We start from the raw sequence: 16,285 nt of genomic DNA, 5'->3' as shown, positions 1-16,285 counted from the left end.
GAAACCAGCCTGCACTTCATGAGGAAGAAACTGTTCTGTCACTGGAAACCAGCCTGCACTTCATGAGGAAGAAACTGTTCTGTCACTGCTTCAGTACTGAGAAGACTAGTGCTTTTTTTCTGTTTGTTTGTGTGTGTGTTTATTTGTCTGAGTCTGAGAGAGAGAGCCTGGTGGAGTAGGAGTAGCAGTACTGTACTGTATTACATCTATCATGGCTTAGGTGGATTCTGTGAAAGCCAGCCACTTTGATAATGGTCTGAAAAGAGCTCTTTCAGAATCTGCTGATCGCTCTCTCTTTCTCATATTCTCTCCGTCTTTGGAGTTCAGAGAGAGAGAGAGAGATACTGCAACACCAGCTGAGCTATGATAGATGTAATACAGTACGGTACTGCTACTCCACCTGAGCTATGATAGATGTAATACTGTACTGCTACTCCACCTGAGCTATGATAGATGTAATACTGTACTGCTACTCCACCTGAGCTATGATAGATGTAATACAGTATGGTACTGCTACTCCACCTGAGCTATGATAGATGTAATACAGTATGGTACTGCTACTCCACCTGAGCTATGATAGATGTAATACAGTATGGTACTACTACTCCACCTGAGCTATGATAGATGTAATACAGTACGGTACTACTACTCCACCTGAGCTATGATAGATGTAATACAGTACGGTACTGCTACTCCACCTGAGCTATGATAGATGTAATACAGTACTGTACTACTCCACCTGAGCTATGATAGGTGTAATACAGTACGGTACTACTACTCCACCTGAGCTATGATAGATGTAATACAGATACAGTACGGTACTGCTACTCCACCTGAGCTATGATAGATGTAATACAGTACGGTACTGCTACTCCACCTGAGCTATGATAGATGTAACACAGTACGGTACTACTACTCCGCCTGAGCTATGATAGATGTAATACAGTATGGTACTGCTACTCCACCTGAGCTATGATAGATGTAATACAGTATGGTACTACTACTCCACCTGAGCTATGATAGATGTAATACAGTACGGTACTGCTACTCCACCTGAGCTATGATAGATGTAATACAGTACGGTACTGCTACTCCACCTGAGCTATGATAGATGTAATACAGTACGGTACTGCTACTCCACCTGAGCTATGATAGATGTAATACAGTACGGTACTGCTACTCCACCTGAGCTATGATAGATGTAATACAGTACGGTACTACTACTCCACCTGAGCTATGATAGATGTAATACAGTACATTACTGCTACTCCACCTGAGCTATGATAGATGTAATACAGTACTGCTACTCCACCTGAGCTATGATAGATGTAATACAGTACTGCTACTCCACCTGAGCTATAATAGATGTAATACAGTACTGCTACTCCACCTGAGCTATGATAGATGTAATACAGTACTGCTACTCCACCTGAGCTATGATAGATGTAATACAGTACTGCTACTCCACCTGAGCTATGATAGATGTAATACAGTACTGCTACTCCACCTGAGCTATGATAGATGTAATACAGTACTGCTACTCCACCTGAGCTATGATAGGTGTAATACAGTACGGTACTGCTACTCCACCTGAGCTATGATAGATGTAATACAGTACTGCTACTCCACCTGAGCTATGATAGATGTAATACAGTACTGCTACTCCACCTGAGCTATGATAGGTGTAATACAGTACGGTACTGCTACTCCACCTGAGCTATGATAGATGTAATACAGTACTGCTACTCCACCTGAGCTATGATAGGTGTAATACAGTACGGTACTGCTACTCCACCTGAGCTATGATAGATGTAATACAGTACTGCTACTCCACCTGAGCTATGATAGATGTAATACAGTACTGCTACTCCACCTGAGCTATGATAGATGTAATACAGTACGGTACTGCTACTCCACCTGAGCTATGATAGATGTAATACAGTACAGTACTGCTACTCCACCTGAGCTATGATAGATGTAATACAGTACTACTACTCCACCTGAGCTATGATAGATGTAATACAGTACTGTACTACTACTCCACCTGAGCTATGATAGGTGTAATACATTACGGTACTGCTACTCCACCTGAGCTATGATAGATGTAATACAGTACGGTACTGCTACTCCACCTGAGCTATGATAGATGTAATACAGTACGGTACTGCTACTCCACCTGAGCTATGATAGATGTAATACAGTACGGTACTACTACTCCACCTGAGCTATGATAGGTGTAATACAGTACTGTACTGCTACTCCACCTGAGCTATGATAGATGTAATACAGTACAGTACTGCTACTCCACCTGAGCTATGATAGATGTAATACAGTACTACTACTCCACCTGAGCTATGATAGGTGTAATACAGTACGGTACTACTACTCCACCTGAGCTATGATAGATGTAATACAGTACGGTACTGCTACTCCACCTGAGCTATGATAGATGTAATACAGTACTGTACTGCTACTCCACCTGAGCTATGATAGATGTAATACAGTACGGTACTACTACTCCACCTGAGCTATGATAGGTGTAATACAGTACTGTACTGCTACTCCACCTGAGCTATGATAGATGTAATACAGTACTGTACTGCTACTCCACCTGAGCTATGATAGATGTAATACAGTACGGTACTACTACTCCACCTGAGCTATGATAGATGTAATACAGTACGGTACTGCTACTCCACCTGAGCTATGATAGATGTAATACAGTACTACTACTCCACCTGAGCTATGATAGATGTAATACATTACGGTACTGCTACTCCACCTGAGCTATGATAGATGTAATACAGTACTACTACTCCACCTGAGCTATGATAGATGTAATACAGTACGGTACTACTACTCCACCTGAGAGATAGTATTGGGAATGTGTCAGAGTTGATGTGAGTTAGAGCTCATCTTGTGATTGTATACTGCCAGTCACTGTGAAGGCTAGACAAGGTCGTTTCTTTACTGCGCTGATTGTGAGGGGAATAGGAGAGTATTGGAAATGCAAGGTTTATATGTTGGTATGTACTTGTTTTTACTGTTGTAGCCCTGTGCTGTTGAGAGGGAGATGTGTGTGTTTAACGTATGTGTGTTTTCTGTGTTTCAGCTAGCCCAGGATGAGGGCAGCCCAGTGCGAGGGTTCGGGGTGGTGGAGTATGAGAGTGCAGATCAGGCGGAGGCCATACTGATAGAGATGGACAGAACACTGGTGGGAGGACAGGAGATCCGTCTCTCTCTCTGCACCCCCGGAACCTCAGGCAGGAGCACATTGGCAGCGCTCATCGCTGCTCAGGGTGTGGTAAGTAACTTGTCTAGAAGGACAAATCGCATACATACACACACACGCACATACACAAGCATGGCCACTTGTGCACACACAATACTGTATGTTTAATGCAAATCTGGATAAACAATAGTGCTGAGTGATTAACCAAAAGTTATTTAAACAACTCATTGACCAATGTTGTTTCAATTATTTTAATTCCGTTTTGTTCGTTTTTTTTCTGCAAACTCAATGTGCACATTATGCAGTTTCTGTAGAGATGTCAGATCAAGGCTGAACTGTGCAATGTAGTAGAGTGTTGTAGTTTCCAACAGGACAATATTCTACATAGTTTAGCGCAGAAAATGTGGTAATTAACTACAATGACCATAATCCATTGCACGATTACTTGTCCGGTTTGTGTTTCTTGTACACCTGCTACATGAAAGAGAGAGAAGAAGACACAATCGAGGGATAGAGAGCAGTTGCTTCGCGAGGTATCTCTACCTGAAAATACATGATCTAAGTGATGGTTGGTATTCAGCAGTCATCAACAGTCTCTATAGAGAGGAGATATGAAATAAAGTCATCAAATGTAAAATACACAACAATATTTCATTAAAGTAATGTGAATAAATGATGGTTAATAAGTCACTACCATCATGGACTTGTATTAATAGTTTTATTCTGTGTTGTTACAGCATTCAACCCACATAATGGATAGTGCATTTAATGTTTACATGATCAAACCTGAAACCAAACCAACCTCAAAAAACACTAATCACTCAGCGTTAATAAACTGACAGATTTACAAAGTCCAATGATATACAAATGAATGCATAGAAAAATCATCAGTCACTCTGCTTTGCTTATACAGTATTCATACATGTACTGTATATACACCTTCCTGATATTGAGTTGTACCCCTTTTTCCCTTAGAATGTCTTCAATTGTTTGTAGCATGGACTCCACAATGTGTTGAAAGCATTCCACAGGGACTCCACAATGTGTTGAAAGCATTCCACAGGGATGCTGGCCCATGTTGACTCCAATGCTTACCACAGTTGTGTCAAGTTGGCTGCATTTCCTTTGGGTGGTGGACCATTCTTGATACACACGGGAAACTGTTGAGCTTGAAAACACAGCAGCATTGCAGTTCTTGACACACTCAAACCTGTGCGCCAGGCACCTACTACCATACCTTCAAAGGCACTTAAATCTTTTGTCTTGCCCATTCACCCTCTGAATGGCACACATACACAATCCATGTCTAAGTTGCCTCAAGGCTTAAAAATCCTTCTTTAACCTGCCTCCTACCCTTCATCTTCACTGATTGAAGTGGATTTAACAAGTGACATATCTTTCACCTGGATTCACCTGGTCAGTCTATGTCATGGAAAGAGCAGGTGTTCCTAATGTTTTGTACAATCAGTGTATTATTAAAGCAATAAGGCCCAAGGGGGTGTGGAATATGGCCAATATACCATGGCTAAGGGCTGTTCTTTGCCAGACGCAACACGGAGTACCTGTATACAGCCCTTCGTCGTGGTATATAGGGCCTATACCACAAACCCCCGAGGTGACTTACTGTTGTTATAAACGGGGTACAAATGTAATTAGAACAGTAAAAATAAATGTTTTGTCATACCCATGGTACACAGCCTCATACATCACGGCTTTCAGCCAATCAGCATTCAGGACTTGAACCACCCAGTTTATAAAGGGAAATAATGCACGCTCTAGAATGCCCTTCAAACCAATCAGAAACGAGTATTCAACAATGCCATGGTATTCTGAAAATTTAAACATAAATCTGTATACTGTATACATGCATACATATCACCTCCCGTTCCTTCTTTCTCTAGTACTGTGGTGCTGTCTGGCAGAAACAATAACAGTGGAAGTTATTTTAAGAGTTGTCCTAATGTAGCCCTGCCTCACAATGAGCCCACTCCTCTGTTCGCTTCTGACAGAAATCAACCCTGCTGTGCTCACTGCCCCTGACACACACATGCCTACACACATACAAAAACTGACATGCACACAAACAGACACACACACTACTGGAATGTACTCAAACACATGCACAGTCAAAGTCATCCACACACACACATACAACCATTGAAGTCTACACGCACACTTAAATACGTGCACACACAGTACTTTGAGCACCTCACCTCTACCCCACTCACTCTCTAATTTCTAACTTTTGAGACGAAAAGATGGTAGAAGGAACTGTCAATCTGTCAACACCTCAGCATCAACTTGGTCATACCAGGTGACTGTGGACAGTATAATGTATGGTCATCCCAGGTATATTATCAGAGGACCCCTGTGTCTCAGAGATAGTACTCTGGTACATCCCAGGTATATTATCAGACGACCCCTGTGTCTCAGAGATAGTACTCTGGTACATCCCAGGTATATTATCAGACAACCCCTGTGTCTCAGAGATAGTACTCTGGTACATTCCAGGTATATTATCAGACGACCCCTGTCTCTCAGAGATAGTACTCTGGTACATCCTAGGTATATTATCAGAGGACCCCTGTGTCTCAGAGATAGTACTCTGGTACATCCCAGGTATATTATCAGACGACCCCTGTGTCTCAGAGATAGTACTCTGGTACATCCCAGGTATATTATCAGAGGACCCCTGTGTCTCAGAGATAGTACTCTGGTACATCCCAGGTATATTATCAGACGACCCCTGTGTCTCAGAGATAGTACTCTGGTACATTCCAGGTATATTATCAGAGGACCCCTGTGTCTCAGAGATAGTACTCTGGTACATCCCAGGTATATTATCAGAGGACACCTGTGTCTCAGAGATAGTACTCTGGTACATCCCAGGTATATTATCAGACAACCCCTGTGTCTCAGAGATAGTACTCTGGTACATTCCAGGTATATTATCAGAGGACCCCTGTGTCTCAGAGATAGTACTCTGGTACATCCCAGGTATATTATCAGACGACTCCTGTGTCTCAGAGATAGTACTCTGGTACATCCCAGGTATATTATCAGAGGACCCCTGTGTCTCAGAGATAGTACTCTGGTACATCCCAGGTATATTATCAGAGGACCCCTGTGTCTCAGAGATAGTACTCTGGTACATCCCAGGTATATTATCAGACAACCCCTGTGTCTCAGAGATAGTACTCTGGTACATCCCAGGTATATTATCAGACGACCCCTGTGTCTCAGAGATAGTACTCTGGTACATTCCAGGTATATTATCAGAGGACCCCTGTGTCTCAGAGATAGTACTCTGGTACATCCCAGGTATATTATCAGAGGACCCCTGTGTCTCAGAGATAGTACTCTGGTACATCCCAGGTATATTATCAGACAACCCCTGTGTCTCAGAGATAGTACTCTGGTACATCCCAGGTATATTATCAGACGACCCCTGTGTCTCAGAGATAGTACTCTGGTACATCCCAGGTATATTATCAGAGGACCCCTGTGTCTCAGAGATAGTACTCTGGTACATCCCAGGTATATTATCAGAGGACCCCTGTGTCTCAGAGATAGTACTCTGGTACATCCCAGGTATATTATCAGACAACCCCTGTGTCTCAGAGATAGTACTCTGGTACATCCCAGGTATATTATCAGAGGACCCCTGTGTCTCAGAGATAGTACTCTGGTACATCCCAGGTATATTATCAGAGGACCCCTGTGTCTCAGAGATAGTACTCTGGTACATCCCAGGTATATTATCAGACAACCCCTGTGTCTCAGAGATAGTACTCTGGTACATCCCAGGTATATTATCAGACGACCCCTGTGTCTCAGAGATAGTACTCTGGTACATCCCAGGTATATTATCAGACGACCCCTGTGTCTCAGAGATAGTACTCTGGTACATCCCAGGTATATTATCAGACGACCCCTGTGTCTCAGAGATATTACTCTGGTACATTCCAGGTATATTATCAGAGGACCCCTGTGTCTCAGAGATAGTACTCTGGTACATCCCAGGTATATTATCAGACGACCCGTGTCTCAGAGATAGTACTCTGGTACATTCCAGGTATATTATCAGACGACCCCTGTGTCTCAGAGATAGTACTCTGGTACATCCCAGGTATATTATCAGAGGACCCCTGTGTCTCAGAGATAGTACTCTGGTACATTCCAGGTATATTATCAGACGACCCCTGTGTCTCAGAGATAGTACTCTGGTACATCCCAGGTATATTATCAGAGGACCCCTGTGTCTCAGAGATAGTACTCTGGTACATCCCAGGTATATTATCAGAGGACCCCTGTGTCTCAGAGATAGTACTCTGGTACATCCCAGGTATATTATCAGAGGACCCCTGTGTCTCAGAGATAGTACTCTGGTACATCCCAGGTATATTATCAGAGGACCCCTGTGTCTCAGAGATAGTACTCTGGTACATTCCAGGTATATTATCAGAGGACCCCTGTGTCTCAGAGATAGTACTCTGGTACATTCCAGGTATATTATCAGAGGACCCCTGTGTCTCAGAGATAGTACTCTGGTACATCCCAGGTATATTATCAGACGACCCCTGTGTCTCAGAGATAGTACTCTGGTACATTCCAGGTATATTATCAGACGACCCCTGTGTCTCAGAGATAGTACTCTGGTACATCCCAGGTATATTATCAGAGGACCCCTGTGTCTCAGAGATAGTACTCTGGTACATCCCAGGTATATTATCAGACGACCCCTGTGTCTCAGAGATAGTACTCTGGTACATCCCAGGTATATTATCAGACGACCCTGTGTCTCAGAGATAGTACTCTGGTACATTCCAGGTATATTATCAGACGACCCCTGTGTCTCAGAGATAGTACTCTGGTACATCCCAGGTATATTATCAGAGGACCCCTGTGTCTCAGAGATAGTCTTAATAGTGCACTTAGAGACGGAATACTTTAAATACTCAGTGAATAGGTTGAGTAGTTCTTAGAAAAGCAAGTATTTCCTAGAAAGTGAAGAGCACATGGAGATCCTATTTAATTCTGTAGAGGAGCATGCACCAGGCTCTTTCTGTTGAGTACATTACAAAATGAGATTCAGACAGAAACAAAAGCAACATAAGAACCCTGGAAGGAGAGGAGAGGATGAGGAGGATAGCCACTGTGCTCAGCAGAGGACTACTCCTGTCATTTCTTCAGTTTGTGAAACAGTGTGAACACAGTCGCAGATGGAACTCCCCCCTCCTATTTTCTTCTCTCCACCCTCCCTCCCTTTCTCCCTGGTGTGATGATGTGGGAGCCTGGTTTTCTCGTGCTTGAGGGAACCAACCAGCAACCAACCAAACAGACTGATGCATACTGACATTTTCTCAAGGAGAGGGAGAGAATAATACAGACAGAGAGAAGGAGATACATACATATATACAGAGAGAGAGAGAGAAATATATATAGAGAGAGGGAGGAAGAGAGAGAGCGGAAGAGAGTGAGAAATATATATATGTTGTTTTTCAACCACTCCACAAATGTCTTGTTAACAAACTATATGTTTGGCAAGTCTACTTTGTGCATGACACAAGTAAATTTTCCAACAATTGTTTACAGACAGATTATTTCACTTATCCAGTGGGTCAGAAGTTTACATACACTAAGTTGACTGTGCCTTTAAACAGCTTGGAAAATTCCAGAATATTATGTCATGGCTTTAGAAGCTTCTGATAGCCTAATTGACATAATTTGAGTCAATTGTAGGTGTACCTGTGGATGTATTTCAAGGCCTACCTTCAAACTCAGTGCTTTTTTGCTTGACATTATGGGAAAATCAACAGAAATCAGCCAAGACATCAGAAAAACATTGTAGACCTCCACAAGTCTGGTTCATCCTTGGGAGCAATTTCTAAATGCCTGAAGGTACCAAGTTCATCTGTGCAAACAATAGTAAGCAAGTATCAACACAATGGGACCACACAGCTGTCATACTGCTTAGGAAGGAGACGTGTTCTGTATCCTAGAGATGAACGTACTTTAGGGCGAAAAGTGCAAATCAATCCCAGAATAACAGCGAAGGACCTTGTGAAGTTGCTGGAGGAAACAGGTACAAAAGTATCTATATCCACTGTAAAAGGAGTCCTATATCGACATAACCTGAAAGGCCACTCAGCAAGGAAGAAACAACTGCTCCAAAACTGCATAAAAAAGGCCAGACTACAGTTTGCAACTGCACATGGGGGCAAAAATCATACTTTTTGGAGAAATGTCCTCTGGTCTGATGAAACAAAAATTGAACTGTTTGGCCATAATGACCAACGTTATGTTTTGATTAAAAAGGTGGAGGTAAGCCGAAGAACACCATCCCAACCCTGAAGCACGGGGTGGCAGCATCATGTTGTGGGGGTGCTTAGATGGCATCATGAAAATAGATGGCATCATGGGCAGTGATAAAAAAAATTCTGTGAATATATTGAAGCAACTTCTCAAGACATCAGTCAGGAAGTTAAAGCTTGGTCACAAATGGATCTTCCAAATGGACAATGACCCCAAGCATACTTCCAAAGTTGTGACAAAATGGCTTAACTTCTTGGTGACAGGGGGGCAGTATTGAGTAGCTTGGATGATTAAGGTGCCCAGAGTAAACTGGTGCTCCGTTCCTTCTTTTTCCTCTGTAATGAATACGCTATTGCCCTGTTGGAATATTATTGAAGATGAATTATAAAAAGACCCTAAGGATTGATTGTAAACATCGTTTGACATGTTTATACAAACTGTAATGGAACTCTTTTGACTTTTCGTCTGGATTTTGCGCTCACGCATCATGCCTTTGGAATAGTGAACTAAACGCGCGAACAAAACAGAGGACATAAATATGGATGTAATCGAACAATACGAACATTTCTTGTGGGAGTCCTGGGAGTGCATTCCGACAAAGATCAGCAAAGGTAAGTAAAGATTCATGAAGCTATTTATGACTTTTGTTGACTCCACAATTTGGCGGGTAACACTATGGCTTGCTTTTGTGGCTGAACGCTGTTCTCAGATGATTGAATATTGTGCTTATGCCGTAAAACTTTTTTGAAATCTGACACAGCGGTTGCATTAAGAACAAGTTTATCTTTAATTCTATGTAAAACATGTATCTTTCATCAAAGTTTATGATGAGTATTTCTGTTATTCGATGTCGCTCTCTGCAATTTCTCTGATGTTTTGGAGGCATTTCTGAACATGGTGCCAATGTAAACTGAGGTTTTTGGATATTAACATGAACTTGATCGAACAAAACATACATGTATTGTGTAACATTGAGTCCTGGGAGTGTCATCTGATGAAGATCGTCAAAGGTTAGTGATTAATTTTATCTATATTTCTGCTTTTTGTGACACCTCTCTTTGGTTGGAAAATGGCTGAATGCTTTCTGTGACTAGTTGCTGACCTAACATAGTGATATGTTCTGCTTTCGCCAAAAAGCCTTTTTGAAATCGGACACTGTGTTTGGATTAACGAGAAGTGTATCTTTAAAATGGTGTAAAATACTTGTACAGTTTAGGAATTTTAATTATGAGATTTCTGTTGTGTTTAATTTGGCGCCCTGCAATTTCACTGGCTGTTGGCGAGGTGGGACGCTAGCCTCCCAAACGATCCCAGAGAGGTTAAGGATAACAAAGGCAAGGTATTGGAGTGGCCATCATAAAGCTCTGACCTCAATCTGATAGAAATTTTTACTCTTATGCAGAACTGAAAAAGCATGTGCGAGCAAGGAGGCCTATGAACCTGACTCAGTTACACCCACTCTGTCAGGATGAATGGGCCAAATTTCACCCAAGTTAAATTCACCCAAATTTACCCAAGTTATTGTGGGAAGCTTGTGGAAGGCTACCAGAAACATTTGACCCAAGTTAAACAATGTAAAGTCAATGCTACCAAATAGTAGTTGAGTGTATGTAAACTTCTGACCCACTGGGAATGTGATGAAATAAATAAATGTCACATCTGCTCCCACCACGCCCCCTGGTGTTCATCCGGTGTCGTCCTGACCTGCAGTTCTCCCCCTGTATACAGTCTCTTTCTCTCTCTCTTGGTGTGATTGTGTGGTTGGAGATACCTTTCTTGTACAATGTTCACTAGTGTTTGAGCAACAGCCCTACTCTTATGCTAATGATCGCGCAAAAATGTATTTTTTGATTGGTTACCGTCTCCGTGAGCGTCGGTGGGGGAGGGGAGGTAGGGTTGTGTCGTGTCTTTACTATCATTAAATGAAGACTTTTAGTTTTTATCAAATGTTCTATAATTAGTATTACGCAAATTAAACTGATTAATCATGCAACTGTAATTAACTAGAAAGTCAGGGCACCAAGGAAAATATTCAGATTACAAAGTTATAATTTCCTAATATAACTTTTCAGATATTTTATCTGTCTTCGAATTAATCATTTATTCACTTTACCTCACGTTAGTCTCATTCCAAACGTCGTAAATTATTGGTTATCTGCACGAACCCAGTCTTCACTATGAGTCATCCAGACATCAATTGTCTTAATTCATTTATTTACTAACTAAGTATTTCACAGAAATGCATAAAGAAACAAACAAAGTAAAAATGGTTCCAAGAAATGATAGGGGAATGTGCCCTAGTGGGCTAAACCGGCATGGCGGCTTGCTAGACAAAAAAGGAAGTGGGGGTTGACTGAGAAGTCACTACAGATTTGATAATTATAACAATTGAAATGCTAATCCTTTGCACATGAACGCTCACTCATTTGGGAACAATTGCAATCAATATTTATATTTATGCTCAGTGTGTCATCTTGATCGTTGTTGAAAAGTTAGTTTCTGTCCTCTCTCTCTCTCTCTCTCTCTCTCTCTCTCTCTCTCTCTCGGGTAGTTCAGAGCGACATTCATTCATGTTGTTGTAGAATGGATGTTTCTGTGGTTGTCGTTCTTCGCGTTCAATGATACCGAATTCCTAGCTGCAGATGAGTAATTAATATCAAAGACTTGATCTTATTCAGTCGGTATCGATAGTCTAAGAGTTTAACCACATGGTATGGTTGAAACATTCAGCAATGGTCTGCAACCTTTGTCTTCTCGTAATGGAGAAAAACATGGTCTAGTGAGAACTTCTCAAAGTTGGGGTTTTATTTGGAATTGCAGAAAAGGGCCTGTCCCAGGATGCCCAACCCTAACTGGGCTCATGGGCGGTCCAGGATGCCCGACCCTAACTGGGCTCATGGGCGGTCCAGGATGCCCAACCCTAACTGGGCTCATGGGCGGTCCAGGATGCCCAACCCTAACTGGGCTCATGGGCGGTCCAGGATGCCCAACCCTAACTGGGCTCATGGGCGGTCCAGGATGCCCGACCCTAACTGGGCTCATGGGCGGTCCAGGATGCCCGACCCTAACTGGCCTCATGGGCGGTCCAGGATGCCCGACCCTAACTGGGCTCATTGGCGGTCCAGGATGCCCGACCCTAACTGGGCTCATGGGCGGTCCAGGATGCCCGACCCTAACTGGGCTCATGGGCGGTCCAGGATGCCCGACCCTAACTGGGCTCATTGGCGGTCCAGGATGCCCGACCCTAACTGGCCTCATGGGCGGTCCAGGATGCCCGACCCTAACTGGGCTCATGGGCGGTCCAGGATGCCCGACCCTAACTGGGCTCATGGGCGGTCCAGGATGCCCGACCCTAACTGGGCTCATGGGCGGTCCAGGATGCCCGACCCTAACTGGGCTCATGGGCGGTCCAGGATGCCCGACCCTAACTGGGCTCATGGGCGGTCCAGGATGCCCGACCCTAACTGGGCTCATGGGCGGTCCAGGATGCCCGACCCTAACTGGGCTCATGGGCGGTCCAGGATGCCCGACCCTAACTGGGCTCATGGGCGGTCCAGGATGCCCGACCCTAACTGGGCTCATGGGCGGTCCAGGATGCCCGACCCTAACTGGGCTCATGGGCGGTCCAGGATGCCCGACCCTAACTGGGCTCATGGGCGGTCCAGGATGCCCGACCCTAACTGGGCTCATGGGCGGTCCAGGATGCCCGACCCTAACTGGGCTCATGGGCGGTCCAGGATGCCCGACCCTAACTGGGCTCATGGGCGGTCCAGGATGCCCGACCCTAACTGAGCTCATGGGCGGTCCAGGATGCCCGACCCTAACTGGGCTCATGGGCGGTCCAGGATGCCCGACCCTAACTGGGCTCATGGGCGGTCCAGGATGCCCGACCCTAACTGGGCTCATGGGCGGTCCAGGATGCCCGACCCTAACTGGGCTCATGGGCGGTCCAGGATGCCCGACCCTAACTGGGCTCATGGGCGGTCCAGGATGCCTGACCCTAACTGGGCTCATGGGCGGTCCTCTGATTTAGTTCAACTCAAAAGGGAATTGGAGTTTCCTTCATTACACAATTTTACAAACAGTATCATCCTTACTCATTCATCTTATACAACAATTAGATGTAAACCTCATATTTGAGGCTATTATATAAACAGTGTTATGGTAATGTGGCCACACCGTCTCCCATGAGTTTGACCAAGTTGTAGCTGGATTCTTCACCGATCTTTTATACCTTCTCCGGAACATAAATGTTGTTCGGACCTCAAGTTGTGTGAGGTGGAAGAAATTCCTTTGTTCTCTATGAAACTTCACTCTATCTCTATACTGTGTCCATGAGACAATCTCTTCCAGGAATGTACGACGTCTCTGACCACAGCAGCCTAGTTGTAGGAGGCAGGGAGAGGGGGATGGGGCTTGCTGTACCCAAAGAGGGCAACGTCATGACAGTTGCATGTCCCATAACGTCTGCTTCTGTGCCTTGCTCAATTTCTCAGACTGCATCACATCACCAGGCAGGTTCCAAATCGCCTGCCCATCGTCTCCCAGAACCCTACTCAAGGCCAACCTTGTGTGGCAGAGTGAGGCTTTTCCTCTGTCTGCTCTCATCGATTCAGGCGTCAACGAGAGTTTTCTGGACAGAGTGGTTGTTAAGCAGTTGAGCCTGGACACTGTTTTGCTTCATTCACCTCTGGAAGCCAACGCTCTCAATGGAAAACTACTCTTCTGTGTTTCGGAGAGAACTGTTCCTGTTATTCTGTGTCTCTCTGGTAATCACCAGGAAAATATCAGTTTCTGTTCTCACTCACCTCTGGTTCTGGGCCATCCATGGTTAAAGCTACACAACCCACAGATTGACTCGTCTACCGGAAGGGTTACTTGGAGTACATTTTGCCATTCTAATTGTCTACATTCTGCCCTTCCTCCTGCCTTGTCTGCACCCCAGTCCATTCCAGAACCCCCAGTCCTGTCTTCTGTTCCTCCAGAATATCATGGTCTAGCTCCTGTATTCAGCAAGCACCACACCCCATCTCTGCCGCCTCATTGGCCTTACGACTGTGCTATCGGGCTTCAGCCTGGAGCTCCTCTCCGTAGTAGCAGGTTGTATAACCTCTCTCACCCCGAGCAAGAGGCCATGGAGGAATACATCCAGGACTCACTGGCTGTCGGACATGTCAGGCCTTCTTTCTTTCTGGTGGGAGCTGGATTTTTCTTTGTCAAGAAGAAGAACGGGTCACTGAGGCCATACATAGACTTCCGTGGGTTGAATAGTATTACTGTCAGGAATAAGTATCCCTTGCCACTGATCAGTTCTGCTTTTTGGCCCTCCATGGTGCCACAGTATTTACTAAACTGGACCTCCGGAATGCCTACCACCTTGTCCGCATCAGAGAGGGAGACGAGTGGAAAAGGGCATTCAACACACCACTTGGACATTATGAGTACCTCGTTATGCCTTTTGGCCTCACTAACGCCCTGGCTGTTTTTCAGGGCCTGGTGAATGATGTCCTGAGGGATGTCATTGGGCGTTTTGTTTTTGTCTATGAGGATGACATAATTTTTTTTTCCAAAGGACATTGAGGCTCACAAGCATCACGTCCACCAAGTTCTCCAAAGGCTATTGGAGAATAAGCTATTTGTCAAGGCTGAGAAATGTGAGTTTCATGTTTCCACTGTGTCCTTGTTGGGTTACATTATTGCTCAAGGACAGCTACGAATGGACCCAGTCAAGGTAATGTCAGTCATAGAGTGGCCTGTGCCCACGAATCTGAAGCAGTTACAGCATTTTCTGGGGTTTGCCAATTTTTATAAGCGATTCATCCGTGACTACAGTCGTTTGACTACAGTCACCTCAACCTCCACAACATTCCACTGGTCCCCTGAGGCAGAGGCAGAACTCACGCACCACCACACTTCTGCTCTTATCCTTACCCAGCCAGACCCAGAACTCCAGTTCATCCTGGAGGTGGATGCTTCCGACACTGGTGGATGCTTCCGACACTGCTGGTCTCAACGTTCTCCCACGGATCAGAAGCTCCATCCTTGTGCCTTCTTGTCCCGCAAGCTCTCACCTGCAGAGAGACATTTTGAAGTAGGCAACCGGGAGCTCTTGCCTGTTAAGCTGGCTCTTGAGGAGTGGCGTCACTGGTTAGAGGGTTCAGTACTTCCCTTCATTGTGTGGACGGATCATAAAAATCTAGCCTACATCCAGACCGCCAATGTCTCAACTCTCGGCAGGCCAGGTGGGCATTGTTTTTTGGAAGATTCAACTTCACACTCACTTATTGCCCCGGATCTAAGAATACCAAGCCTGATGCCCTCTCTCGTTCAGTTCGTTCTGATGTTCTTCAATGGGCCCATTCTACTCACCTCACCTGTCACCCTGGCATGAACTTCCTGCGTCAGCGATTTTGGTGGCCCACCATGGAGAGAGACACTCAGGAATTCATATCAGCCTGCTCAGTCTGTGCCTGGAATAAAACCTCCACCAAAACTACACCTGGTCTGCTTTGTCCTCTTCCCATACCTAGTCGCCTCTGGTCTAGAGGTCGACCGATTAATCCGAATGGCCGATTTAATTAGGGACGATTTCTAGTTTTCATGACAATCGGAAATTTTGGGCGCCGATTTTTTTTATATATATTTTTTTTTATACCTTTATTTAACTAGGCAAGTTAGTTAAGAACACATTCTTATTTTCAATGACAGCTTAGGAACGGTGGGTTAACTGCCTTGTTC

The 16,285-nt window shown here is 44.5% G+C and overlaps 1 protein-coding gene across 1 annotated transcript in view; it reads left to right on the top strand.

The window, feature by feature from the left end:
* The window catches only part of raver2 (ribonucleoprotein, PTB-binding 2), a 154,136-nt gene that overhangs the window by 75,057 nt on the left and 62,794 nt on the right, over positions 1 to 16,285 (top strand). Inside the window, exon 4 of the mRNA XM_064932990.1 lies at positions 3,113 to 3,304. Within this exon, the coding sequence (XP_064789062.1) occupies positions 3,113 to 3,304 (192 nt within the window). The remainder of the gene's footprint in view (positions 1 to 3,112; positions 3,305 to 16,285) is intronic.

Source organism: Oncorhynchus masou, chromosome 24 (assembly GCF_036934945.1).
Source record: "Oncorhynchus masou masou isolate Uvic2021 chromosome 24, UVic_Omas_1.1, whole genome shotgun sequence".
Taxonomy (NCBI): domain Eukaryota; kingdom Metazoa; phylum Chordata; class Actinopteri; order Salmoniformes; family Salmonidae; genus Oncorhynchus; species Oncorhynchus masou.
This window is presented reverse-complemented; position numbering and strand designations above follow the sequence as displayed.